The following is a 24,225-nucleotide window of genomic DNA, read 5'->3' on the forward strand; positions in this document are numbered from 1 at the left end:
GATGTGTTGTCCTCCTTATTCTTCGTTCTCCCTCGTTGTCTTTGTATCTGAGGGGGCAAGGCCAAGATACTAGACCTGCTAATCCTGCAACAGATCTGTAACGCTGTTCTGACAATTAAGGTATCATGGGGTGACATCTTCCCTTGAGGTGGCTGCCTGTGTAACATCATCATGCATGCCACTTCTCCAACATGTTGCACTCGCTTATGAAGTACGTTATGTAGTTTCAGTTTCATACCAGAGCGAAGTAACCCACAGGCACAACCATGGCCATAATCAGCGGAACAAGACTTTGATGGACAACTTGGGAGGCGATATTCTCGTCCGAGTTCCCGTTCTCTGAGCCTCCTTCACCCAAGCCACCTTCCCCAGAATCTCTCTCGCCGGAATCACTGTCGGAGGAATCCCCGTCTTCGGAATCATCACCAGATCCATCCTCGGAGGAATCTCCATCTTCCGACGCTCCATCTGAACCTCCGTCCTCCTGAACCCTCTCCAGCAGGGTTTCGCAGGCTGATCTGTCGTCACTCCCGGTGACGTTAGCCATGACACAGTCCGCCATGGTCTGGTCGAGCCTGAGACCACAAAGATCGGGCTGCTCGTCTGGATCTTCAAACGATATGACGGGGCACGACCCAGTCCTGAGGGAGTTGCGCGTGATAGTGATGCCGTTGGAATACTTGGGGCACGCGGCGGTCAAATTGACCAGAGCAACGGTATCATTTCCAACGCTGAAGTCGACCGTTCCGTTGATCCGGTTGCCGAGGCTTTCGATGATCCAACGGTTGGGCCCCCCACGGACGCAATGCGACATGGAGAGCGACCAGATTAAGCGGAATGGCCCTGGCTCGGGCTCGCGAGGGGAGTCAGTGAAGTAGCTTGTGTTGGCTGCGATCCAGTTGTTGCCGATGGCATCGGGCGGGAGAGGGGCTTGGTGTCCAATCGTATACACGCTACCAGCCTCGAAGACGCCCGAGTTGGGTCGGGGACCCATGCCCTCGATTTGCCAGCGAATGCTGTACCCGGCCCAGAAAAGCGCATGGGCATTTTCGATGGCGAAGACGACGGGCAGCTCACGGAGATTGAGGCTGTAGGTCTCATTGCGCGGGAAAACAACACCAATGTTGACGCGTATTGGATACTCCGGGGGCTCTGGGTCTTCTTGAGCACTGACGCCCACCATCGCTGTTGCCAGTATCCATATTGGCCAAGATAACGATGTCGGCCTCATGACTCGTGGGCGTTCTGGGCTAAGGTAGAGAAAGATGTGAGTATCTAAGGGTTGAAAACTTTACGATCAATCTGCGACGGGCCGGTTTCCTGAATGTTTCTGTGACCTGGGACTCTGACGAAAAACCCTTCGAACCCCAAGTCGCAGATGGAGAGCCGAGCGTGCCGTCTTTTAGTCCACCGGGAGCTTTATTTAGCCGGTCTTACTCAACATGGTTGATAAGCGAGCGACGCATATATGCGAGCGATGCACTGCGGTATTTTTTAGCAGAAAGTATATACAAAGGTAACCTAAGTGCGTCGATCGCTTATCAACCACGTTAGCGCTTTGTTACAAGTAGGAAGATCAACCAGGATACGAACGGAAAACGTCGGAGCTCGGAACGGAACAAACAGACCCCGGTGGAAGTGGTGTGTGGTCGAACTGGTCGAACGGGAACGAATTCGACCACGTTCGATCAAAAGTAAAACCTTAACCTTGAATGGTCGAACAGGTCGAACGAGAGCGCGTTCGACCAAGCAAATCAGAATAGTATATATATCTTCACTCATTCCCACTTCCCTGTCTAGATAGCTCTCCAGCTTTCAATACAATTTGATTACTCAAGAATACTTCTTGACATTATCAGACGTGATTCGCCACCCTACGCTCGGTACGCCACGCCCCGTTGCAACTGCCAACATAAACCAAATCAGGTTACGGTTTACTACGTTGGGAACCTTGACCGTCACACATAAACGTTTATTACAATCACGACAACAAGAACCACCAGTTGTCAAGTGCACTCAGCATCCCTGCGTGACACAACAACAGGTGGACCGCTGCTGCTGGCGAGTCGATAGCGTGCCGATAGAAACGCTTTAGTGGCTGGCTAGCATACTGTCGGTAGTCGTGCTGGTAATTCGTTCAGATTCAGAAAGATCCCTGGGTTGCGACACGACAGTGGATACGCAGTAGCTCAAACACCAGACCCTCCCAGCGCTCGGGACACGTAGCGCCCAATGCCTTTCAGATCACACCCATAGGCCTCGTTCCAAAAGGCGTTGGCGGGCCCATAGGGACCGGTCACGTGTTGAAATTTCTTTCCTTTCACTTATCACTTGGAACATCGCGCGCCACGGTCGTGCAACGTTTCACGGAACGCGTTGCGCGCTCTTCATTCGGTTTCTCCAGCCTAGGAATCTCCTTTTCTGTCGCCTTGTTGGTTTCACTACCTTTCTCGTTCACACGCCCTTCCTCTTTCTCCCTCTTTTCGTTTTCGCTCCCTTCGAGCAAGTTAGGAAAACGAGGTGCGCTCCAACCAGCGCGTGAAGTGTGGGCTCGTTTGCGCGACGGAGGTGGAAGGGATTTCGAAGCGACTGTGTTGAGGCCGGTTTTTCCCAAGACACGCCATTGACGACGCCGGGAGAAAAAAAAGAAGCTGGGTGCCAACCGGGACGACTAACGAGCGACAAGTGACGGGGATTTGACCGCTTTCGCAAAATTGCGCTTTGCGCGTGAGGGGATTGCAGTTGCCTATCGGCCGGCCCCCATCAATCGGATTACCAACTACGATTCCATTGTCAGGCTTTCGTCCTACGCGCCCTTCGGTTACTCATTTCCAATTTCCAATCTATCACCTCAGGTTCTCCTTTGGGTAGCTCGTCCGATTCCCGCCCGCCTTGGAGCACGCGCCCCACGACTCTATTTCGGCCCTCGGACTATCGGACTGTAGCTGGAACCACAGCGATCTTCCAATTCCTCCGACTCGATCTAGCCTTTCTTCTCTTTTTCTAGCCTAGGTTGTGGGACTTGCTCGGCCACCAGCAGCTTGCCCACCCGAGCCGCACTTTTCTCCAGCTGGAGGCGGTCATGTGCGTCCCGCATTCGACATTGACTGAAACCATCACTTACGCTAACATCCACCAACACATACGACATTTGATCTTTCTTCGAATCTCAATCATATTCGACGATTCTTCAAGGGCGACTTTCAGCCTCAACGCGGCCCAAAATGGCCACCGTGGATGATGCAGCGGCCTCGGAGGCGCTCCCAGTGGAGGAACACAAGTCCGTTTGGGACAATACAGAACGGAATTTCTGGGCCAACTTTCATCGCCAACGAGAAGCAGAAAACAAAATGATCGAGCAAGAGTTTCAACAATCTACGACCGAACTCCGAATCAAACTTCGTGAGCTCACCGGACAACGAAGCCAGCTGAGCGAGTCGCAAGCGCGGCTAGCTCGAGAACTCGCTAAGGTCGAGGTCGAGCTAGCCCGCGTGACTGAGGAGTGTGAAGTGAAGACGGATCGACTGAAGCGCATTGAACAAGACTACCACGAGTCGCGACAGGCGAGGATCGAAACTCAGCAGAAGATCTGGAAGACGATGCGTCGGTTTTTCAAGGAGAAGAGGGGCGAGGACCCCGACGTCGAGGACTCCGAAGACCCCGACATGGAAGCCCTTGGCCTTCCTCAGGAATTACCGGAACTCTCAAACGTCAGTGGAAATGTTCCTCGGAGAGAGGTCGCCGATGATTCCATCCAAGTGAGAACCTATCAATCGGCTGCCCATGAAGAGAGCATGGAAGGTGTTGAGCATCATGGCAACGAGAACGCCGTTGACAAACCCGCATCTGATGTTATAGTGGACGTTGTCGATGCTGATGGCAATGTGATCGGACCGGTGGAACGCATCGAGCCGTGGAATCAATGGGTGGAAGGAATCCAGGAACTCGAAATTCGGAGACCCGTCAAGATCCGTCGCGGTCGCCGTTTCAACGACTCGCATCTTGCTAGCATTTATGAGCGAACCGAAGCCAAGGGCGTCAAGTGGCTATCCTGCATGATCCAGGCCACCGGAGAGATTCAGTCCAAGCGATGCTGGTCGTGCAATAAGAATCAGGGAGCTTTCGATGATTGTATTATTGTCGGTGGTGACCTCTTTCAGAGATGTGGCAACTGTGAGTGGAACCGTCAGCGTTGCCACGGCGCGTCTGGGGATACGATTGACATACTGGCTTCGAGGGAAAGGTCGCGACAGCAGAGTGAGGCCAAGGGGTCGCACACCAGACCTGAGCCTGCACCCGAACCACAACCCGAACAGGCACCTCGAACTGAGGAACCAGTCTGCGTGTCTTCGCATCATCCTTCGCCCCAGCCTGTCCATCAGCTTGTTCCCCCGCCGGTTCCTGAACGAGGTCCTGAGCAAGCTCCCGAACCAACTTACAGGCGTGCCTACGAGCCTCCTCCCGCACCAGTCAGCCGCCCTTCTCCCGTACCCAGGCCCGATCTTGCTCCAGAGCGTATGGTAGAGGCTATGGTAGCACCATCTCAGTCTCAACCTCAACCTAGGCCTGAAGTCCCACGTTCCGCCCTTCCTTCGCATGTCCCGCAACCTACACGGCCTGGCATCCTTCAGCCTACTACCGAGTTCGACACGCCCATGGAAGACACGTCGGCTCCCAATAGTACTCAACCAGCGCGGAAGCCTGAGCAGATGCCGATACCGCAAGAGTATCGAGTTACCCCTGGATTCACGCCGGCCAACGTTCGCAGTAGACCCCCATCAGCCGAGCGAGCGGAGCGACCAACACCGGCTTCCATGCCCATCGAACCGTCGCCTCAGCTGACGGAATCTCCTTCTGAGGAGCCTCTGGAGGAGATCACCCGAGATAATCTGGTGCTCCGGCACAATGGAGAAGTCTACACTTACCCTGAGTGCGTTGAGGGTGTACCCCTGGTCAAGATCAACGAAAATCACCCCTATTGGGAGCCTAACTGGCCAAATGTGAGAACACTGATTGAGCCGCAGCTCGCTCGATGGCGCGAGAAACACCAGGCTGCAATCGATGCCGGTCCGAAGCAAGAAAAGGGTGGCTCGTCCAAGTATCAGATCGGTCAGCTGGTCAATAGGGGCGTCAAAATCCTTGAGTTTCACGAACAGGGCCCGGTTAGCCCGTATCAGCTCCTCAGCAAGAAGTACATCCAGTCAGGAAAGGGCGGCATCACGTCCTACGATGCGCTCTTCCGTTTGTCTGAGACGATGTCGGAGCTGGAAAAGTTCAAGTTGGATATCCAGCCAATTGAGTGGATGCGACAGCGCCTGCACGAGCTAATCCTGGCCGAGGGCGCCAGCTTCAACTTGCCTCGAACGATCCATGACTTCTATCACGACCCGAAGCTGACTGCCCTTCGATACAAGCATGGCTTCAAGAATATCGGCCGTCCCTCTGGATTGAAGGCGCGTCAGAGCCAGGGCAGTCCAAGCGACACGCCCAAGCCTCTGAAGAAGCGCAAGAGCGTGCATTCTGTTGCTAGCACGCCTCGCGAAACGTCCTTTATCGAACAATCTCCCTTGGCTGCTCATGTTCCCATGGGGCCCGACAGCCCATTTAACACTGATCTTCATAAGCGACCCAAGTTCTTGTCGCCCGCTTCCGGTCCGGTTCACGAAGAGTTCCACATCGACGCATGGTCTGATACGGACTCACATAGTGGTGGTGAAATCACCAAATACGACTGGCGCCTCTACCAGGTCAAAAACCGATTATTCACGAGCTCGACGGCAGTCACCCAGTATTGGACCTGGATTGAGCAAGCCGGCTGCTTCCAGCACCAAGTCCTTAAGAACGTCAGCCCTGCCTCGTGGGGTTTGTTTAAGGATCACATTGACTTCCATGTTAACCTCGACGAGATTGAGGAAGTGATGTGGAACATTGAGGCGCTTCGCATTCACATCATCATGCGCAAGGTCAACGTTACGATGGACAAGTCGGATGGAGCACCTCGTGGCGATGTGATGGCATCTTTCAAGCGGGATCGAACTATGCGGCGGTTCCTGTTCTTTTGTAAGGAGAAGGGAGTCAGGATGCTGAAGCAGACGACGTAAGTACCAATCTTGCCTCCACAGCTCATTTGCATGGAGCCTTCAAGCATTGCATGTGGAAAGGTAACTAACAAGGTTGGCAGGGAGGAGCTCGACCATCGCTGGCAGATGATGCAATCAGACCTACTTCCAGACGTCGATGACCGCGGCGAGTCTAACAAACACCTGCTGGAATAGTTTTCTCATCTGGAACGAGAGCCGCCCCTGACAACTATGCCTTGCGTCAGTGAGTCGTCGACGATTAATTTTGTATGGGAAATTTTTTGGCGCTTGCGTGGCATGGGTCAGCCGGCGATTAAAATGAGCACCAGCCGGCAATTACCAGTTTGACCACTACGAGGGTTACGGTGAAGCTAAAAGTAGCTAAGAATATAGAACTGATATCTGCGATTTGATTGATACCAATATTTCTTTATGAAAATATATGATTGCGAGATTGTGGACGTATTTGCTTCGTGATGTCTTTTTTTGATGGTTGTTGAGTGACAGGGTTTTAGAACATGGGTTGTGCCGCCGTGGCCATTAAGAACGCGTCTCGACTTGCGAGGCACAGAGGTGGCTGCAGACCATCGGTCTCGTTATGTCCAGCTTGAAGAAAGTCAATATGAAATAAGGGGTTAGATGAGTTATTAATATTGAGAAGTAGCCAGGGTGAGTTAGGCAAGAAATCTTGATCTTTGGTTCTCTAAACTTGTTCGCAATGGATTACTTCGTACACGTGCCGGAATACCGGCTTCTCGGTTGCCGCTCTTGTCTGATTATGGTAACTCGACGACGTATCAAAAACCATCTTTAGAGTTCTCCCCACCATCTAGGCATTGCCGAGATCAAGGAAGTGCAGAAGTGGGCATCCAAGATTGATATTATCCAAGATCAACAAGAGATCCACGATAGTCTTCCGCTTGTACCCGACGGCACGCCGCCCAATTGCTGCATTGGGTAGGCCAAAGACGGGAGGATTCCGCTGCACGGTTGTATCAGAAGATAGCACAACTGTATCGACTTGCCGATATGTGGGCACGAGTTTGAAACGAATACGGCAGCATCTGAAGGATGAACACGAGTGGGATCTAGAGCTGAAGGCTAGCCGACGCTCAGCTGCTATGGCTGAACAAGAGCGAAGCAATAATCCGTGGAGGAGCGGGGTTCTCTGTCAACGATTCTTCTTGACGGGTTCTCGTAGCGAGTACTTCGAGGTGGCAAGGGGACTAAATCTCGACGGGCTCAGATCTGAAGACCACGGCTCGCAGGTCAGACTTCAGCAGGCCATTGACGCATTCCAGCGGAAGAGCAATGATGTCCGGAGTCAAGAGGCAGGGCGAATTGATGCGAGAACGATTTTACTGCACCGAATCCGTGGCTTCGTCGGCTTGGCTCTGCTCTCCACTTGAAGGACTTTAGCGGGAAAAAGGACTTTTTGAGGGACTTGATCTCCATGGAATACGAAGTCGATCCGAACGACCCGGACGAGTCAGACGATGCTCAGCTTCGGTTCATACATATCGCATTCGATCGAATGGTCAACCACGCCAAAGCCGTCATCACACCGGATACCGTCTCTTGGAATGCTTTGTTCGAGGTCAACCGCAAGGAGCTTATCAAGGAGCGGTCCAAGCCGTTTCATTTCCGGTTCAAGGCCGAGACCCAGAGGCGTTATACGCTTGTGGTTAAACAACTACTTGCTTAGATTGTTCGGTGTATGTCTTTCGAGGACAAGGCAGATCGGCCACCGTTCAAGCTGAGCGGGAGGCAACAAAACGCTTACGATATCATGATGGTGCACGCAGATGACTTGACTGTCGCTTGGAAAGACCATGGTGGTGACCCGGAAGTACCCGAGATTTCCAGGCTTCTCGATCTGCTGGAGAGCGACGTTCTGGAACTTTATATCTCCGTTCTTGATCATTTTACCAAAGACACCGAGTATGACAGTGTTCTCGTCAGTTTCTTGACGGTTCTCAGTGTACGTACGGATGGTCGTTGGGAGGGCTACGCAAATTTCACACCAGCTTTCTAGTCTGCAGCCACTGTGTGCCTTGCAAGTCGAGCCGCGCTCTTATTGGATACTGTGGTTGAACCCATGCTCTTAAACCCTGTCTCACTCGACAACCATCAAAAAAAGTTATCATGAAGCAAATACGTTCAGAAACTCACAATCATACATATCTACGAAACAAGATGGGCATCAATCGAATCGCAGACATTTGTTCCATAATATCACCAGTTTTTAAAATCACCGTAACTGTTATAGTGGTCAAACTGTTAATTGCCGGCTGGTGCTCATTTTAATCGCCACCTGACCCATGTCTTACAAGCGCCAAAAAATTTCCCATACAAAATTAATTGCCAGGGACTCGCTGGCGTAAGGCATAAGTGTCAGGGTTCCCGGACCACAGACCGAGACCCAGCCTTGTCGCGCTCAATAACTACCACGGCACTGGAAAAGAGCGTCCTGCTACGAGAAACCATCTTCAGTCAGTCATTAGAGTGAGTCCCATCTCCTGCTGCCTCTCTTCCCTGCCCTCGTCGCCATCCTCTCCAGCTTCCCTGGAGGCGAGTCAAGCGACTCGAACGGCTTCGCGAGAACTATCAATAACCGCAAGCTGCGGCATGACGATGCTCATTTGTTTATCATGTCGCGATTTGATGTTTTAAATCGTTTGTTTGACACCTGCGGCCCTGTGCTGGGTTCTCTTCGTGATCCTCTGCAGACTCGACACTGTTTTACTCTAGTCGCACATGCGATGATGATGATTTCGCCACCGCTGCCATATTGCTATCTCATCCACTTTCCAGCGACAAAATGTGAGACGGAAAAAAATTGACCGCGTATCCTTAGGCAAACTCTGACCATTTCAACCCGAGGACCCAGGCCGAGGATGCGTCTCACGAGGTCTCGCCGTTCCCACGCGGACATTGAGCTCAGCAACTCTGACGGCGAAATGAGGACAGCAAGCCCAGCCGCCGCCTCCGAGGTGTCATCAGCCGACACCATCGTCATCCCTGCTCCTCAATCTGGACCCATTTCTGGAGATGCCAGTCCGGCCCAAGACTCAGAGCAGTCCTCCATAAACCGTTCCAGTCTGCGCCGACGGAAGCCTGCCAAGCAATCAGACAACCAGGTAGCAGCCCAGACACCAGTCGCTACTAAGCCCATCCGGAAACCCTGTTCCAAGGCGACTTCTAAACGAGCTCCGCGGACTATCGCGCGCATCAAGGACTTGGCTGGCGTCGAGATCGCACGCGTTGAGGACGCTCAGGAACGCGCAGACCGCCACGCCAAATGGAGAGAACACGCCGACGCCCTGTCTGCAAGTACTCAGAATCTTGACCAAGCTCAAAATCCGCACATCGCTGCAGCACGCCTGTGGTCAAAGACAACCGCCGATTCCACCAAGTCTCACGGAGGCATCAAGTACGAGCGCAAGTTCAAAGGCCCGTTCACCGGCAAGCTCGTGTCGCAGGGCATTCTTATTGATATCGACGGCGAGGAACATGTCGAGTATCGGGTGCTTGCTAAGCTACCTTAATTTTTGTGCAATGGATATCGGGACAGGGCTGTTGCGGCATTTCTCACGCACACATGATTTTCGGAGGATAGGGTTTTGTTTTGGTGGGCGGGTTTCTGTCCCTGGGAGGCCTCGTAAACTCGGAGGAATTTGTTTTCTGCAGCGAGTACCGTGTTTTAGTTCATCTCAAGCCAACTACCGATTCACAGTGGCGATAGACTATCTTGCTGGAATGCGACGCGGTCCGTGAACCCAGCATCGATTGCCAAGTGGCTTTGTTGCCCCAAACCCAATTCCACAACCAAGTTGCCCCCAACGCCATCGTATCTGAAGCCCTCGACTCCTCTCTTGGCATGGGTCACATATATATTGGACTAATAGAGAGCACATGCTTTTTCAAGCTTGCGATCAATCTCGTGCTCTCGTAGCTGGTTCTTAGGCCATTTGTAGGTCACACCGCTGGACTAAAACTCACTCGGGTCTCCTCGCTAAATAAAGCGTCGTCGGATGCAGATTCATTGTGCCCAGCCCTAACTGAAATGTAGAGACACGCAACTGGTCTCGAAATAAGATAGCCATGCAATGGCCCAGCAGAAGAGCGTAGTAGACGTCTGCCGTTGGCGAGGACGACAACCGTGGCTATCCACGCCGTCGTTATCGCGTGCTCGGACTCTCTCTGTAACATCTGCTCTCTGTGCTGGAAAGCTTGAGAATACATCCTTTCAATAGTCAGATGCGGTCCGGACGACAGATACAGCGAGCTTCATACGACTTGCAATTGCCAACCACCCAATTTCCGCATGGCTCAGAGGAAGGCAGAAGTGGGCTACCACGTACGTTGGGAACAGACGCTCTGCAATCAATTGGTACAAGGGTTATCAGACCGAGGATGATTGCACAATTATTGCTGCAACAAAGGGTCAAATTAAGCGTCGCATTGTCGCCTTCGATCATCCACATCGATGTCGCTGGCCGTTTCTTTCAAAGCTATCTATATCCCCTGGCCCCTATTAAAGAACCTACACCTACCCTGGATCAAAATAACAAAACTCCATTCCCTCAGCCGAACACCTTCCCTTGTAATCACACTTTCTTGGCATGCAAGTGTTAAGAAAGTAGCCTTATCTACACCTTAATCCTTAACAATCGCACACCAAACGTCCCAACCTGCGCGTTGCGCAGCCGCACGCGGCGGCGATGGCATCGTCTACGACGAACCCGCCCGCTGCTCCGGATCCCTTTGACCTGGGTATCCACACCCCCGCCAACCTGAACCGAGGAGCCCGTGCAGCTCTCTTGCAGAACAGCCCCGCGATCGTGAACGGCCCAATTGGTGTCTCACCCGATCCCGGGCGCATGGCTCAAACGCCGTCCTCGCCACTTAATGCCACCACCACCACTGCCGCAGCTACGGAAGGAGCTCGCCCTGACCCCCCTCATCACCTCCTGGACAACGACCAGTCTCTATTGTCGAATCAGCCAATAGGCTCGCACGCGAACGTGTAGAGGAGTATAACGCCAAACTGACGGTCTTCCAGGCCTTCTGTGCCAAGTTCGAAGAAGCTGCGGAGCAATTTACCACTGGACCGGAACGACAATTCGCCCAACAGTTCGCCAACAGCTTTCTAGACTCCTGGAGCCGCGAGCTCTCCGGTGCTGGACCAACCCCCAAGCCTGCGTACAGCAGCGTCGCTGCCTCACCTCCTGCGGCTGATCCCGGCCATCTGCCTCCCCAACGCCAACGACAACAACAACATCGACAACAATCTGACGCCCCGCGTCGCCAGGGACGACCGGCGACTATCGCCCCACCCCGCGAGGACCTCCGCGTCTTCATCCGCCTAGAAGCTAGCGCCCCGGCCCGGACCCAGAGTTGCTACGCGATCCGGACCCACATCTGCGAAAAACTCGGCCCCATCTCAAACAAGATCCGGCAGGTATTCCCCGTCAGATCGGGATGGGCCGTCCAGACCGCCGACCCTGAGACCCGCGACTACCTCGTAGAGAAGCAGTCCGAGTGGGCGGCGGACCTGGGCGCCACGGCCATAGAGACTAACAAGATATGGTTCACCTATGTGATCTCGGACTTTCCCCGAAGACTGACTGACTTCCACGGCAAGGAGGTTGACGTTGACAGTATTGTCAGTGATGAGATAGAGATCCAGACGGGGCTCAAGCCCGTCGACGTGCGCCCCTCGCGACAGGCCTCGGAAGACCCCTTGACCAAGACCCTGCTTGTGTCTTTCCTAAAGCCAATCAGGAAATATTGGTCTGTCTTTGGCAGCCGTCCGGCTAGATTTTTCGACAAAACCGACCGCCCCAGACAGTGCGAAACATGCTGGGACTACCATCCCATCCGGATGTGCCATAGACAGCCTCGCTGTCAACGATGCGGCAAGACGGGCCACGCCCTGGATGACTGTGTCGCAGCAGAGCAGTGCGCCAACTGCTCGGGCCCCCACCGGGCCAACTTCCACAAGTGTCCGGCTCGACCGAGGAAAGTGCACGGCGTCTTTCGCCGACTAAATAGGGAGCAAAGAGAACATATCCGGACGATAGGTGCTGAGACGTACCGTCAGCGCAACCCAGAACCGCAGCGCGACACCAATACACCGCAAGAACAGCTGGACGCTCACGCATCTAGCCCAACCGCATCAAGAGCGCCCTCATGCATAATGGTGGCTACAACCTCCGAAGTAGAGGAGGAACCGGAGCATCCCAGACCTGGCTCACCAAGGAAACGCCGCATAGTCCTTATCACCCGTCCTCATGACCAGGAATAGATATCTGCAAACACTAAAGAAGGATAGACAGCCACTCAGGATCTTTCAGGCTAACGTCGGTAAGATCCCCCCGGCCCACGATTGCGCCCTGGCACTAGCCGATTCCGAACGATACGACGTCGTCCTCCTACAGGAACCATGGACGGCCTTCACAAGCTTGCAATGCATCACCAAAACACACCCGGCGTACGACACATTCGCGCCAGTCGACACATGGGACAGCAACGACACTCGGCCCAGAGTTATGACGTATGTCCGACGGGACCCAAGGCTCCTAGCGGACCAGATCCGGCCCTTTCAGACCCGAGACACTCTTTGGCTCAAGGTTAACGAAGTGACCATGGTCAACTTCTACCGCCAGAGCGACGAGAAAGACGCACTGAACAATCTGCTACGATGGCCTGTCCCGGAGCGCTGTCTCGTTGCTGGCGACTTCAACACCAAACATCATACCTGGCAGACCGGGCAGGCTACCAACCGGGGACAAGACATCGCCTCCTGGGCCTCGGAAAACGATCTAAGCCTACTGAATACCCCAGATATCCCGACAAACCCACATGGAAACACCATCGACCTCGCCTTTACCAATATACCACTGGCTGAAGCCGCAATCGAGGACCATCTCGCGACCAGCTCTGATCACTTCACACTCAAACTCACCCTCCCCGACATAACACCGGTCCCGATGCAACCGGGCCGGATCCGCGTGACAACAGAAGACGAGCTCAAACGCTTTGTCGAAATCGTAGAGCTCGGAGCTGCACAAATCCCCCTCGCAGACTCGTCCCCATCAGAGCTGGACGAGCTGGCCTCGAGGCTTGTGAACCTCCTAACATCGGCGGCGAGAGCGGCCGGCCGACCTTCGCGGAAGGGAGCGCGTACTGCACCCTGGTGGACCGAAGAATGCGCCAGCGCCGCGGCCGAATTCCGCGCCATAAGAAGACTCTACCCCCTCGGGTTTAACCAAGAAGTCCAATTTGCCAAACGAGGCTTCCACCGTGTCGTCCGCCGAGCAAAAAGACTCTACTGGCGGAACCTCATCGACAGCTTCTCGGATAGTAGCTCTGTCTTCAAAGCAGTGCGATGGCTAAAGTCCCCAGGGGCCTTCCAACCACCACCACTGCAGGTTGGCGACGTCGTTTACGAAACCCAGATAGACAAGGCAAACGCACTCCGCAGGGCTGCGTTAGAGCGACGAACCGCAGAAGACGATATCCAGGACCCCTGGATCGAGGTGCACCCTCCTAGATCGATACCATTCCCACTAGAAATCTCCCTGGAAGAGGCGCAGTACGCGACCCTCCATACGGGAAACACTTCCCCAGGATCAGACAACATTACAGTCAAACTCCTCGAGGCCGTGTGGCATATCATCGGGACGCACGTCCGCCGCCTATTTCAGGCATGCCTCACTATAGGCCATCACCCAGAACCATTTAGGGAGGCGGAGGTGGTCATGATTGCGAAACCGGGACGAAGGGACCTCACGAAGCCGCGGGCGTGGCGGCCCATCTCACTGCTCTCCTGCCTCGGCAAAGGGCTAGAACGACTAATTGCACGCCGGCTAGCATGGGCAGCCATCCACTACCAAGTCCTCCACCCGCAACAGGCCGGGGCACTCCCGAAGAGGTCTGCAACGGACCTGGTGACTGCCTTGATCCACGACATGGAAGAAGCATTCGCATGCAACAAGGTGGCCACATTGGTCACGATGGACATCCAAGGCGCGTTCGACACCGTCATGCGAAACAGGTTGGTTCTGCGCCTACGCGAACAAGGCTGGCCCGATCATCTGGCCAGATGGGCTGGATCTTTCATGGGCGGCCGATCTGCGCGTGTCAGGTACCAAGACACCGTCACCGCTTCCTCTCCTCTACAGTGTGGCCTCCCTCAAGGGTCGCCGGTATCGCCGATCCTGTTTCTGCTCTACACGGAGCCCATCTACCGTCTAAGCAACCCCCAAAGCCGCTTCGGCTACGCAGACGACACAGCCATCCTGTTCACAGGCGACACGGTAGACGAGACCGCCGCTGCGGCGTCCAAGTCCATCGAAGAAATGATCCGCTGGGGCGCGGCAAACGGTATCTCCTTCGACCCCGAAAAGACGGAAGTCATGCACTTCTCTCGCAGCAAACTCAGGTCCTCGCCGGCGATACGCCACGGCGACGTCGTGAAACAGCCCGAATCGGCCCTGCGCTGGCTGGGCATTTGGCTTGACAGCAGACTATCATTCCGAGTCCACGTAGAAAAGTGGGCGGCGAAAGCAAAAGCGGTGGCCTACCACCTGCGGGGGCTCGCCAACACGAAACACGGCCCGCTGCCGAGCGCCGTACGAGGCGCCGTCAGAGCATGCGTCGAGCCGGTGCTGCTCCACGGCGCCGAGGCGTGGTACCCGGGCACAAACCGGCCGCGGTGGATCCAACCATCCAGAGACGTACCATCGAGCAACCAACATCTCATCCAGAGAATGACCGAGGCCATGAACCAATCCATGAGGGCCATCCTGCCTGTCTGGAAGACAACACCCATCGCCGCCCTCCACCGGGAAAGCGGGATACCGCCAGTGGCCCAGCTTCTCGAAGCTCGGCGGCTCCGCTTCTCTGCACGACTCAAGTCGCTTGATGAGGCTCACCCCCTGACGAGTCGGACACGCCCACCCCGCCAACCTACCTACCACGACCTGATCAAACGAAAATACCAAGCACCGCCAGAGAGCAGCTTCAGGACACGGCTTCGACGCACCGACGAGCTCCTCGCACCCTGCGCACGACCAAAGCTCATCCAGCAACGCTTTGGCGATGAGCAAACGACACCGCTGCAGACAGCATCGAAAGAGAAGACGGCTGAGGCCTTCCTTCACTGGGTCCAGACACTCAATCCACTCGCCCTGGTCGTATACTCAGATGGCTCCCTGTCTTCGGACGGAGCCGCTAGCTACGGCTTTACCGTCCACCAGAACGGTCTCCCGATCTCTGATGGATCCGGTCGCCTCGGGCCGGCCGAGGTCTTCGATGCCGAAGCAGCAGGAGCATTAGAGGGCTTGAAGGCCGCCCTGAACCTGCAAGAGTCAGCAACTCAAGACATCTTCATCTGTCTGGACAACCTCGCCGCTGCTACATGCCTGCGGGGCACACCATCAGACTCCTCCCAGGAAGTCTTCCTCGAGTTCCAGTCCTTAGCAGCATCCCATGGGGCTGCTCAGGTGCGCTGGGTACCGGGCCACACCAACATCCCCGGTAACGAACAAGCGGATAAATTAGCAAAAGCAGCGTCCTCGCTGCCCGAGCCCGAGGGCGCTAGGCCAACGCTGGCCTACTTGCGAAGATTCGCAAGGCTGAAACCGAAGGAAGCATTCGGAACCTGGTGGTCTTCCGCCTCCCCTGAGCAGTACAAGAGATTGAATCTCAAGGCAACAGTAGCCTGCCCTCCAGAGCTATCGCTCCCGCGTACAGTCTTACACCACTTGCTCGCCGCAAGGTCCCTCCACGGGGATTTTGCCGCATACCACGAGAGGTTCAACCACAGCGAAGCACGAGTGGTCTGCTCATGCAACCGACGCAAAACACCTGACCATATCTTCTACTGTAGAAAGGTACCGCCACGGCATCGAGCGAGGCTCGCTCCCTCGCCAAACACGGCAGTGAATCTAGCATTAGGAAAAGACTTTGACAGGTTCGTCAAGTTGGCCAAGACAAGCGCCTTCTTTGATAGGATCTGCCCTCGCTACTAAACGAGACCGACTCGAGACGTACTAGCGTCCGCTCCCTCCTTTATCTTCTCTTATATTCCTTTGTTACCTCTTTCTATTATCTAGGCTCGGCCAGATAGAGAGTCGCAACGCTCTCCATCCGACTGTGGCTATCGGCAACCACGGCCCCCCGCCATGACTGTCCTAGTCATAAGCTGCCCCGCGGCTACTGTTTACTAGCCGTGCCTGGACCACCCGCTGACGGGTAACAGGCAGCGCTCCTAATAGTCCAGACCGTTTGGACTATTAGTCCAGACTGCAATCCAAGATCAATAATCAATCCACGACGGGCGTTCGTGGATTGACGACTAGGATGACGCGTCCCTTGAAACGGGCCTTGTTGATCTGGATCGCACCAGTAAATTGATCGGAAATATCCACAACAAAATGGTTGGCACAGCAACAATCATGGGTACCCTGGATTTAGCGTACTTAGCGTCCACACCGGGCGTCTGTATTCCCCTGCCCTGATCTGCAGTCTGGACTATTAGGAGCGCTGTCTTCATTGTAAGCAGCAGCGACCGTCGGGATTTGAACCATCTTGATAACTTCGTCACCAAAGAATTGGCGTATTGGCTTGGCCTCGGGCTTGCGTGATGACGGCTTCCTCCTTTGACGTTCAACGCGTTCATCGTCGGCACCAGTAAACACGGTTGTCATAAATAACACGAGCTTATTGTCTTTCCAAGCGATATGGTTGACCTAGGGGTACAGAATAACCACAGATTAGTAGGGAATTTCAAAGCAAAAGTGTTAGAAATTCGTACTTTATTGTCAGGGGTCGGTATCGCCTTGACCTTGTTAAATTCGTAGGATTTCTTGACTTTGCCGTCATTCCCCTTATCGTTAGCGAGTTCCTTATGGATGCCGCAGTTCTTACGGGCCGTGCCTGTGGCTCCGTGACCGTGATTTCGAAGACTGCGAAAGAGACCTGATGACGAGAAGAGGTTATCGATGAAGGCGTGATATGTCGCTTTTGGCAGTAGATTTGCTAGGGCAATGACGACAGCTTGGGTCGGGTTCAAGGCGACTGGTTTCTCTTCCTTAGCCAGCTCTTTCCCGACGGCCTTAGCCCGAGAACGGGTGGATAACTTCTTCGGTGCAAGCTCGATACCAACGGTGCCATAAGTCGCATCTCTGATGTGCCAAAGCCACCGGAGGAAGAAGCCCTGTTGGGCGATAACCCAGATCTTGAAACCCACTGGATCTGGCTTGCCCTTGACCGTTGTTTTGGCGTCACATTTCCCCGTATAACGCACCATGCACTCATCGACGGCAAGGGTAGATCCCGGCCTAAAAAGCTCGGCTGAGACTGCTTGTATGTTGTCAGACCACTCTTCAACGCCTTGGAACACCTTTGGCAAGTGTTCCACATCGGTCTCATCGATCTTGGTGTGGTCAAAAGGGCGGAGATGGCGGTGGATGAGCTGAAGCTTCCAGTACGGCATGAACTTGATAAATGTGTGTTCTGTGCCCTGCAGGCCGGGTTGAGGGGAAGACCAATAGGTCTCGAACTTCTTTTCTATGTGTATTCCCATATAAATCATTATTGCAATGAACAGGTAGATCTCTGAGGCGTAGGTTCCTTCCCAATTTCGCAGACGTGATGTTCGACCCATCGGCTTTTTCCAGCTATCCACGATCTCGTTGGCTTTGAGCCACGAGATCCAGATCTTGGTGTAATGCACCCATTTCTCAACGAGGGAAATAGGTAGGAAAAGCTGGAATAGCTCAAGAGGCGTTGGAGGCAGCGTAGCGATATGAGATTCGCGCCTTGGGACGTTGAAATGTTCAAATTGCGTGCCGCGGTCTTGGGCAGCCGGGAAAACAGCTATGCAGGTGGGGTCGTTAGGCCACATTTGATGACTATGCTCTTTTTTAATGAAGCTCTTGTCGTCATAGGCATTGAGAGCCTGCGCGCCCTCGGGAATCAATTGAGTACTCATTGATGATATCGAATTGCTTCAGGGCTCCTTCAGTGGTGTTTTGGGGGGTTCAGGTTGACGGATCAAACGTCCGGTACCCCGCTCGTACTCTCGTCATCGCAGGGGTCATGTGGGGCTAGGTACGGAAGTGATGCGTTCGGACCGCTCAGGAGATGGGCTCCCTAACTGCATATACGGTATACACCGCTTTAGCTTCTCCACCCTACTAACACTTGAGCGCCCAAGGTGTGGAATTGTTCTTCAGGGACGAAATAACCTAATCGTAGCATTCGTGGACTAACAATTAACTCCTATCCTACAGATACCGTTCAATTAACCAATTCGAAAACCCTTTGCATTCGATCATGTTACTCATTTCTTCTTGCCGGTCAGGGAACCAACAACCTCTCCGAGACCGAGACCCGAGAGCACCTTGTTGAGGCCGAGACCTCCGAGAAGACCGTCAAGAAGACCACCCAGACCAAGTCCGTTAAGCTGTGTCCTGTTAGCCCAAACATCGGGAATGGAGTAGCGCAGAAAAAGACGCCAAGGGGAATTCGACATAGCAAAAGGGGACATACGACAGGACCTAGTAGGGGACCTACAAGCTTGCCGACCAGGCCAAGCACACCGCTGAGAAGGAGACCGACGGCTGCGATGATCTGGAATAGGGGCTCTGCGAGAAGAGCCCACAGGGGGTTGAGTTCCTTCTTGGCATGGGGCATACCCTCAAGCTTACGCTTGGCGTTGTCGATGGTCGAAGTGATGCTGCCAGAGAGCTGTTGTCGTTAGTGAATGGTCATGACACAGGGGTTTGTGATACTCACCTCCTTGAGCAAATTGGCGAGATGGGCCTCCTCGGGAGTAGCTTCGCCGCCAGCCACTTTCTGCTTCGCATTCCTTTGGATACGGCCATCAGGATCAAGACCTCGAATGATTCCGTTGGTCTCGGTCAAGATCTTGCCACCCTCCTCGATCAGAGGTCGGACTTGTCGAACGAGCTCCTCCTCATCACGCTCCTCCTTGGGCTGGGCTTCAGCAGCACTGATCTTGTCGTCGATCATCTTGCAGAGGGGCTGGATCTTGTCCAAGGCCTGGTCAATGGCGTAGGCGAGCTGGCTGGCGAGCTTCTTGTCCTTCTCAGCCTGCTCCTTCTTCTTGGCCTCTTCCGCCTCGGCCTGCTCTCGCTTGAGCTTCTCCTCTGGAGTCTCCTCAGGCTCCTCAGGCTCGGGCTCAGGCTCAGGAGGAAGATCCTCGAGCAAGGTGACGTGACCGACGGTCTGTCCCTTCTGGTTGATAACATCGCCGTCCTGGTCAACCTCCTTGCCAGAGCAGACGAGGAGGTCGCCGCTGGTGAGCTTGCCAATGACGTTGCCTTCGTCGTCGTTGACATTGCCCTCACGGTTCACCTTTCGGCCAGCCAGAGGGTTCTGCTTCTTCTCGACGACAGGCTCCTCCCAGCGCTCGGCCTTGCCAATGACATTGCCGTTGCGGTCCAGGATCTCACCGTCGTCATCAACAGCGCGACCGAAGAGGACCTTGGGATCTCCAGAGGTCAGTCGGCCAACGACATCGCCGGCAGGGGTCACGACCTTGCCGTCCTTGGAGACGGTGCAGCCCTGGAGCTCGGCGAAAGGTCCCTCCTTGAGACCCTCGCGCTCACCCTCAGACACAAGCTCAGCCTTGCCGATGATGTCGCCAGACTCGCTTCGGATGTTTCCATCCTTGTCGCACATGCGTCCAACGAGAGAGCCAATGTGACCCTCAATGACGCGGCCGTAGATCTCGCCATCACGGCTGACCACGTTGCCGGCCTTATTGACACGCTTGCCGGCGAGGGCGGACTTGTCAACCTCGGCTTCGACCTCGGGCTCGGGCTCCTCCCAGACCTTGGCCTTGCCGACGACGTTGCCGCGACGGTCGAGGATGTCTCCATCCTCATCGACGGTGCTACCCCTGAGAAGCTTGAGATCACCTTCGATGACTTCACCAACTTGGCGACCCTCGAAGAGGACTCGGCCGTCGGCCTCGACGGTAGCACCGGGGAAGTTCTGGAAAGGAGCGAACGCCTTGTCTTCGCGTTCGGCGATGGAAACCGGCTCTCCCTTTCCGATAACCTCGCCAGCATCGTTCCAGATGTCTCCGTTCTCGTCGCATCGCTTTCCAATGAGCTCCTTCAGCTCACCTTCGACAACCTTACCGATGACATTGCCATTGGTATCGACGAGCTTGCCGGCCTTGTTGACCTTGGTTCCCTTGAGAACGGAGTAGTCCTTCTTCTCGATACGCTCCCACTCAGGTAGAGGCTCAGCCTTGCCGACAACCTTGCCGTCGCTCCAGATCTTGCCGTTCTCGTCAGACTTGAGGCCCTTGAGCTGCCTGACCTCGCCCTCAATGACACGACCGACAATGTCTCCCTTGTCGTTGAGGAGGTTTCCGGCCTCGTCGACCTTGCAGTTCTTCAGAACGGAAAAGTCCTTTTGCTCACCGCGCTCCCACTCAGGGAGAGGCTCGGCCTTTCCGAGTTGCTTGCCGTAGTCACCCCAGATGATACCTTGGTCGTCGCACTTCATGCCGATGAGCTGCTTGACTTCACCTTCAGTGACGCGTCCCATAAGGTGGCCCTTTTCATTGACGAGGTGGCCGTCCTTGTCGACGGTGGTGCCCTTGAGGATAGAGAAGTCCTTCTGTTCACCACGTTTCCACTCGGCCAGAGGCTCGGCCTTTCCGAGTCGCTTGCCGAAATCGCCCCAGATGATTCCCTGGTCGTCGCACTTCATGCCGATGAGCTGCTTGATTTCACCTTCAATGACACGGCCCATGGGATCTCCCTTTTCATTAACGAGTTTTCCATCCTTGTCGACAGTTGTGCCCTTCAGGATGGAAAAGTCCTTTTGCTCGCCGCGCTCCCACTCAGGGAGAGGCTCGGCCTTTCCGAGTTGCTTGCCGTAGTCACCCCAGATGATACCTTGGTCGTCGCACTTCATGCCGATGAGCTGCTTGACTTCACCTTCAGTGACGCGTCCCATAAGGTGGCCCTTGTCGTTGACGAGGTTTCCTTGCTTGTCGACGGTGGTTCCCTTGAGGATGGTGAAGTCAAGGGGTTCCTCCACCTCCTCTTCGGCTTCGCCAGCCTTTTCCTCTCCCTCGGTGAGCTTCTCCTCAGCCTCCTCGCCAAGCTTCTCTTCTCCGGGAAGCTTCTCTTCAGCTTCTTCACCAGGCTTCTCTTCTTCACCGAGCTTCTCCTCCCCTTTGGCGAGCTTGTCTTCTGCCTCTTCGCCAATCTTCTCCTCCCCTTCAGCAACCTTCTCCTCTCCTTCGGCGACCTTGCCTTCTGCCTCTTCGCCCAACTTGCCGGCGGCCTCCTCACCAGGAGCAACTGACTTGAGATCTTCAGTACCAGGGGCCTTTGACTCGCCCTCTTCGTCGCCGGGAACTTCACCACCGGGAACCTCTTCGCCGGGAGCCTCGGACTTGGGGAGTTCGGATGGGGGTGGGGGCGCTTCGGACGGCGGGCCTTGGCCCTCAGGGAGTTCGCCTTCGGGGATCTCACCCTCAGGAACCTTGCCCTCAGGAATCTCGGATGTAGGGACCTCATCCTGAGGGGCACCTTCAGGGACGCTTGGTGCCTCCTGTTCCTCAGGCTGAACCTCCTTGGTGACGTCTTCGGCCTTTTCTGTCACCTCCTTGGGCTTCTTTGTCAAGTCGCCAGTCTCCTGCTCTTCAGGTTGAGCTTCCTTGGTGGCATCTTTGGCCTCGGAGATCTCCTTTGCCTCTTCGGGAGGGATTTCCTTGAGCTTCTCCTGGGTTTCGCTGGCCTCTTTTTCGCCTGCGGGCACTTCGCAGTCCTCGAGACCGATGGGAGAGTCCTTCTGTTCTTCGGTCTTGGCATCAGGTGTCTCCTGCTTGGCTTCAACCTCCTTGGAGGGCTCAGATGTCTCTTCTGACTTGCCTCCAAGGCCGAGACCACCGGTTACGCCACCAACGGCGGACTTGCCCGTCTCGCCAACAGCACCGACGGTGTCTCCAGCAGTTTCAGTGACGCCGCCGACAGTATCACCGACTTTACCAGTAACTCCTCCAACAGTATCTCCAACAGCGCCGGTAAGACCACCAACGGTATCGCCCAGGCCGCCCGACTTTTTCTCGGCAGGCTGAGTTGTGTACTCGCTGTGCTCCTCATCGTGCGAATCGTGCTCCTCCTCCTCGCCCTGCTTGCCCTGTCCTACGGGCAGGGTCTTGCCCAGGAAGTCGCCGGTAGAGCTGACAACATCGCCTGCGGCGTTGACGGTGTTACCCACGAGGTTCTTGAGGTTGTCGGTGTCTGCGATCTTGCCGACGATGTTGCCGGCGTCGTCTAGGACATCCCCGGCATCGTTCACGACGCCGGCGGCGCTCCGGGGGACTGATTCAAGATTGACTGCAATAGGGACGATAAGCGCCAAGCTCGGCTGCAGGATTGTGAACGCACCAGGAGTCTGCTGCTCTTTGGGAGCAGTGTCTTTTGTCGAGCCTTTGACCTGGCCTTCGGAGATGGAGGTAGGGTCCTTCGCGTTCGACATGATGTCCGAATGCTTCGGGATTGGGGGTATCTTTGTGTGTCAATAGAGAGATTTGAAGGGATCAACAGAGAATTTTTGAGGGTATCGTAATGTTAGTTTCTAGATGGCCTACTCTGTCTTGTAGACTGGACCGAGAATGGTGTGAATTGATACTTTTTTGTCTGGGGCCCAACCATCCACCACGTTCTCTCACATCTTTATAGCGTCTAGGACACGTTGAAAACAAGTTTCTAGCAACCTTGTGTATAACGTCAATTACACTCACAACGTCAGTGTGAGCAACACGACTATCAGCTATGATACTGCGCCGCACCTGTTATCGGACTACTCGAGCAACAGCCACACGTCATGATGAAGATCTCACTGGGCGGGATGGTGTGGCGAGGGCAGGGAGATGACGTATCAGCGAGCTCTCTGCATGGGAGCCTCCTGGGAGCTCCGGGACGAGGGATTGGTCTGGACTTGGGGTCGGCCGAGTTTCCAACGTTGCAAAACCGGCTTTGCGGGGTGGAGGACGACACCCTCAGGGCTTTCTATGGAGAAGATCTTGCACGTTAGAGGGCCGGATCGAGATGGTGACTGGCCTGAGCTCGTTGGAGCTCGCCCTTCACGTGTACAGTAGAACCGGCTTTTGGTCCAACGTGGAGGATGAGGAGGAGGAGGAAGCTAGCGTACGGGGAGGGGTTTCTCTATGAGTATTATTATTCCGAAAGGGCCACCTTTATGCATGATATGACACGATGGAGCGTGGTTTTGAAACGCGCCAAAGAAGCTATCGATTCCCGGTATTCTGACTGCCGCTCTGACTCTGACTCTGACTCTGACCCTGATTCGCACTCTGGCCGTGGCTACTCTCGCTTACACGGTCCCTGTTGAAGACGGTTGGGATCTTGTTGATGAGCTGGATCCCGTCAAACGTTGACTTGACATCTAGGTACAGCTCGTCCGGTCTTGGTGCCGCAGCGGGCTTTGGATTATTACTCCCGGCACCGCTCTGTGCCTGGCTGTCCTTGGTGTCCTCCTTGTCCTTGGCCTCGTTGAGCTTGCCGACCACGCTGCCCTGCTCATCGTAAATGTTGCCCTCAGAGTTGACACGTAGCCCGCTGGAAAGGGGCTCTAGCTTGGGCTTGATGTAGTTCTCGCATACCCGGCCCGCCACCTCGCCGTCGGCGTCCAGGATCTCGCCAGACGCCGAGACTGGCCGGCCTACCATGGACGGCAGGTCGCCCTCGACGCGGCCGAGCACGGTGCCGTCCCAGTCGAGGATGTTGCCGAACTCGTCGACGTACTTGCCCTCGAGGCCGGCTGCGAGCTCCTCTGGAGATTGCTGCGACTGCTCCTCGGTGACGGGGCTTTATCTTGGGGATGCGGATTTCGGGGTTTGAGGCCTCTGGCTCTGAGCCGCGGCCGCTGCGCACGGGGACGTTGACCTCGTAAGTGTCGTGCGAGGGATCGTCGCCAGGGGTGGAGGACGCCATGGTGGTGAATTTCGCGGTGTCACAGAAAGCTGTCGGTTGGTTGGGTGAGAGGGGGGAACGCTTATGGATTTTCCCAGTTTTTATTTTTATTTTATTTTTATTTTTTTTTGGAATCGAGCTTC

At 54.9% G+C, this 24,225-nt stretch overlaps 7 protein-coding genes across 7 annotated transcripts; 3 read left to right on the plus strand and 4 right to left on the minus strand.

Annotated features, from left to right (window-relative positions):
- Nucleotides 1–232: 232 nt before the first annotated feature.
- On the minus strand, nt 233–1,183 carry MRS44_018824 (uncharacterized protein; the record flags this gene model as incomplete). The annotated part of the gene is made up of 1 exon (XM_065615331.1): nt 233–1,183. The coding sequence occupies one exon, from the start codon at nt 1,181–1,183 to the stop codon at nt 233–235; it is 951 nt and encodes a 316-aa protein (XP_065471403.1).
- A 2,041-nt stretch (nt 1,184–3,224) lies between these two features.
- On the plus strand, nt 3,225–6,275 carry MRS44_018825 (uncharacterized protein; the record flags this gene model as incomplete). The annotated part of the gene is made up of 2 exons (XM_065615332.1): nt 3,225–6,097; nt 6,182–6,275. 2 exons carry the CDS (start codon nt 3,225–3,227, stop codon nt 6,273–6,275), a joined length of 2,967 nt encoding a protein of 988 aa, XP_065471404.1.
- Nucleotides 6,276–7,533: 1,258 nt separating this feature from the next.
- MRS44_018826 (uncharacterized protein) lies at nt 7,534–9,628 on the plus strand (the record flags this gene model as incomplete). The annotated part of the gene is made up of 5 exons (XM_046277383.2): nt 7,534–7,764; nt 7,816–8,061; nt 8,449–8,585; nt 8,832–8,903; nt 8,971–9,628. 5 exons carry the CDS (start codon nt 7,534–7,536, stop codon nt 9,626–9,628), a joined length of 1,344 nt encoding a protein of 447 aa, XP_046127037.2.
- Nucleotides 9,629–10,804: 1,176 nt separating this feature from the next.
- MRS44_018827 (uncharacterized protein) lies at nt 10,805–16,120 on the plus strand (the record flags this gene model as incomplete). Its single annotated transcript, XM_065615333.1, has 4 exons — nt 10,805–11,107; nt 11,146–12,108; nt 12,252–12,370; nt 12,418–16,120. 4 exons carry the CDS (start codon nt 10,805–10,807, stop codon nt 16,118–16,120), a joined length of 5,088 nt encoding a protein of 1,695 aa, XP_065471405.1.
- A 450-nt stretch (nt 16,121–16,570) lies between these two features.
- On the minus strand, nt 16,571–18,084 carry MRS44_018828 (uncharacterized protein; the record flags this gene model as incomplete). The annotated part of the gene is made up of 2 exons (XM_065615334.1): nt 16,571–16,840; nt 16,906–18,084. The coding sequence occupies 2 exons, from the start codon at nt 18,082–18,084 to the stop codon at nt 16,571–16,573; spliced, it is 1,449 nt and encodes a 482-aa protein (XP_065471406.1).
- Nucleotides 18,085–18,435: 351 nt separating this feature from the next.
- On the minus strand, nt 18,436–22,625 carry MRS44_018829 (uncharacterized protein; the record flags this gene model as incomplete). The annotated part of the gene is made up of 3 exons (XM_065615335.1): nt 18,436–18,558; nt 18,669–18,842; nt 18,891–22,625. 3 exons carry the CDS (start codon nt 22,623–22,625, stop codon nt 18,436–18,438), a joined length of 4,032 nt encoding a protein of 1,343 aa, XP_065471407.1.
- Nucleotides 22,626–23,179: 554 nt separating this feature from the next.
- On the minus strand, nt 23,180–24,103 carry MRS44_018830 (uncharacterized protein; the record flags this gene model as incomplete). The annotated part of the gene is made up of 3 exons (XM_065615336.1): nt 23,180–23,314; nt 23,488–23,930; nt 23,974–24,103. 3 exons carry the CDS (start codon nt 24,101–24,103, stop codon nt 23,180–23,182), a joined length of 708 nt encoding a protein of 235 aa, XP_065471408.1.
- Nucleotides 24,104–24,225: the final 122 nt, after the last annotated feature.

Source organism: Fusarium solani (genome assembly GCF_023522795.1).
Source record: "Fusarium solani strain SB1 chromosome Unknown bctg00000017, whole genome shotgun sequence".
Taxonomy (NCBI): domain Eukaryota; kingdom Fungi; phylum Ascomycota; class Sordariomycetes; order Hypocreales; family Nectriaceae; genus Fusarium; species Fusarium solani.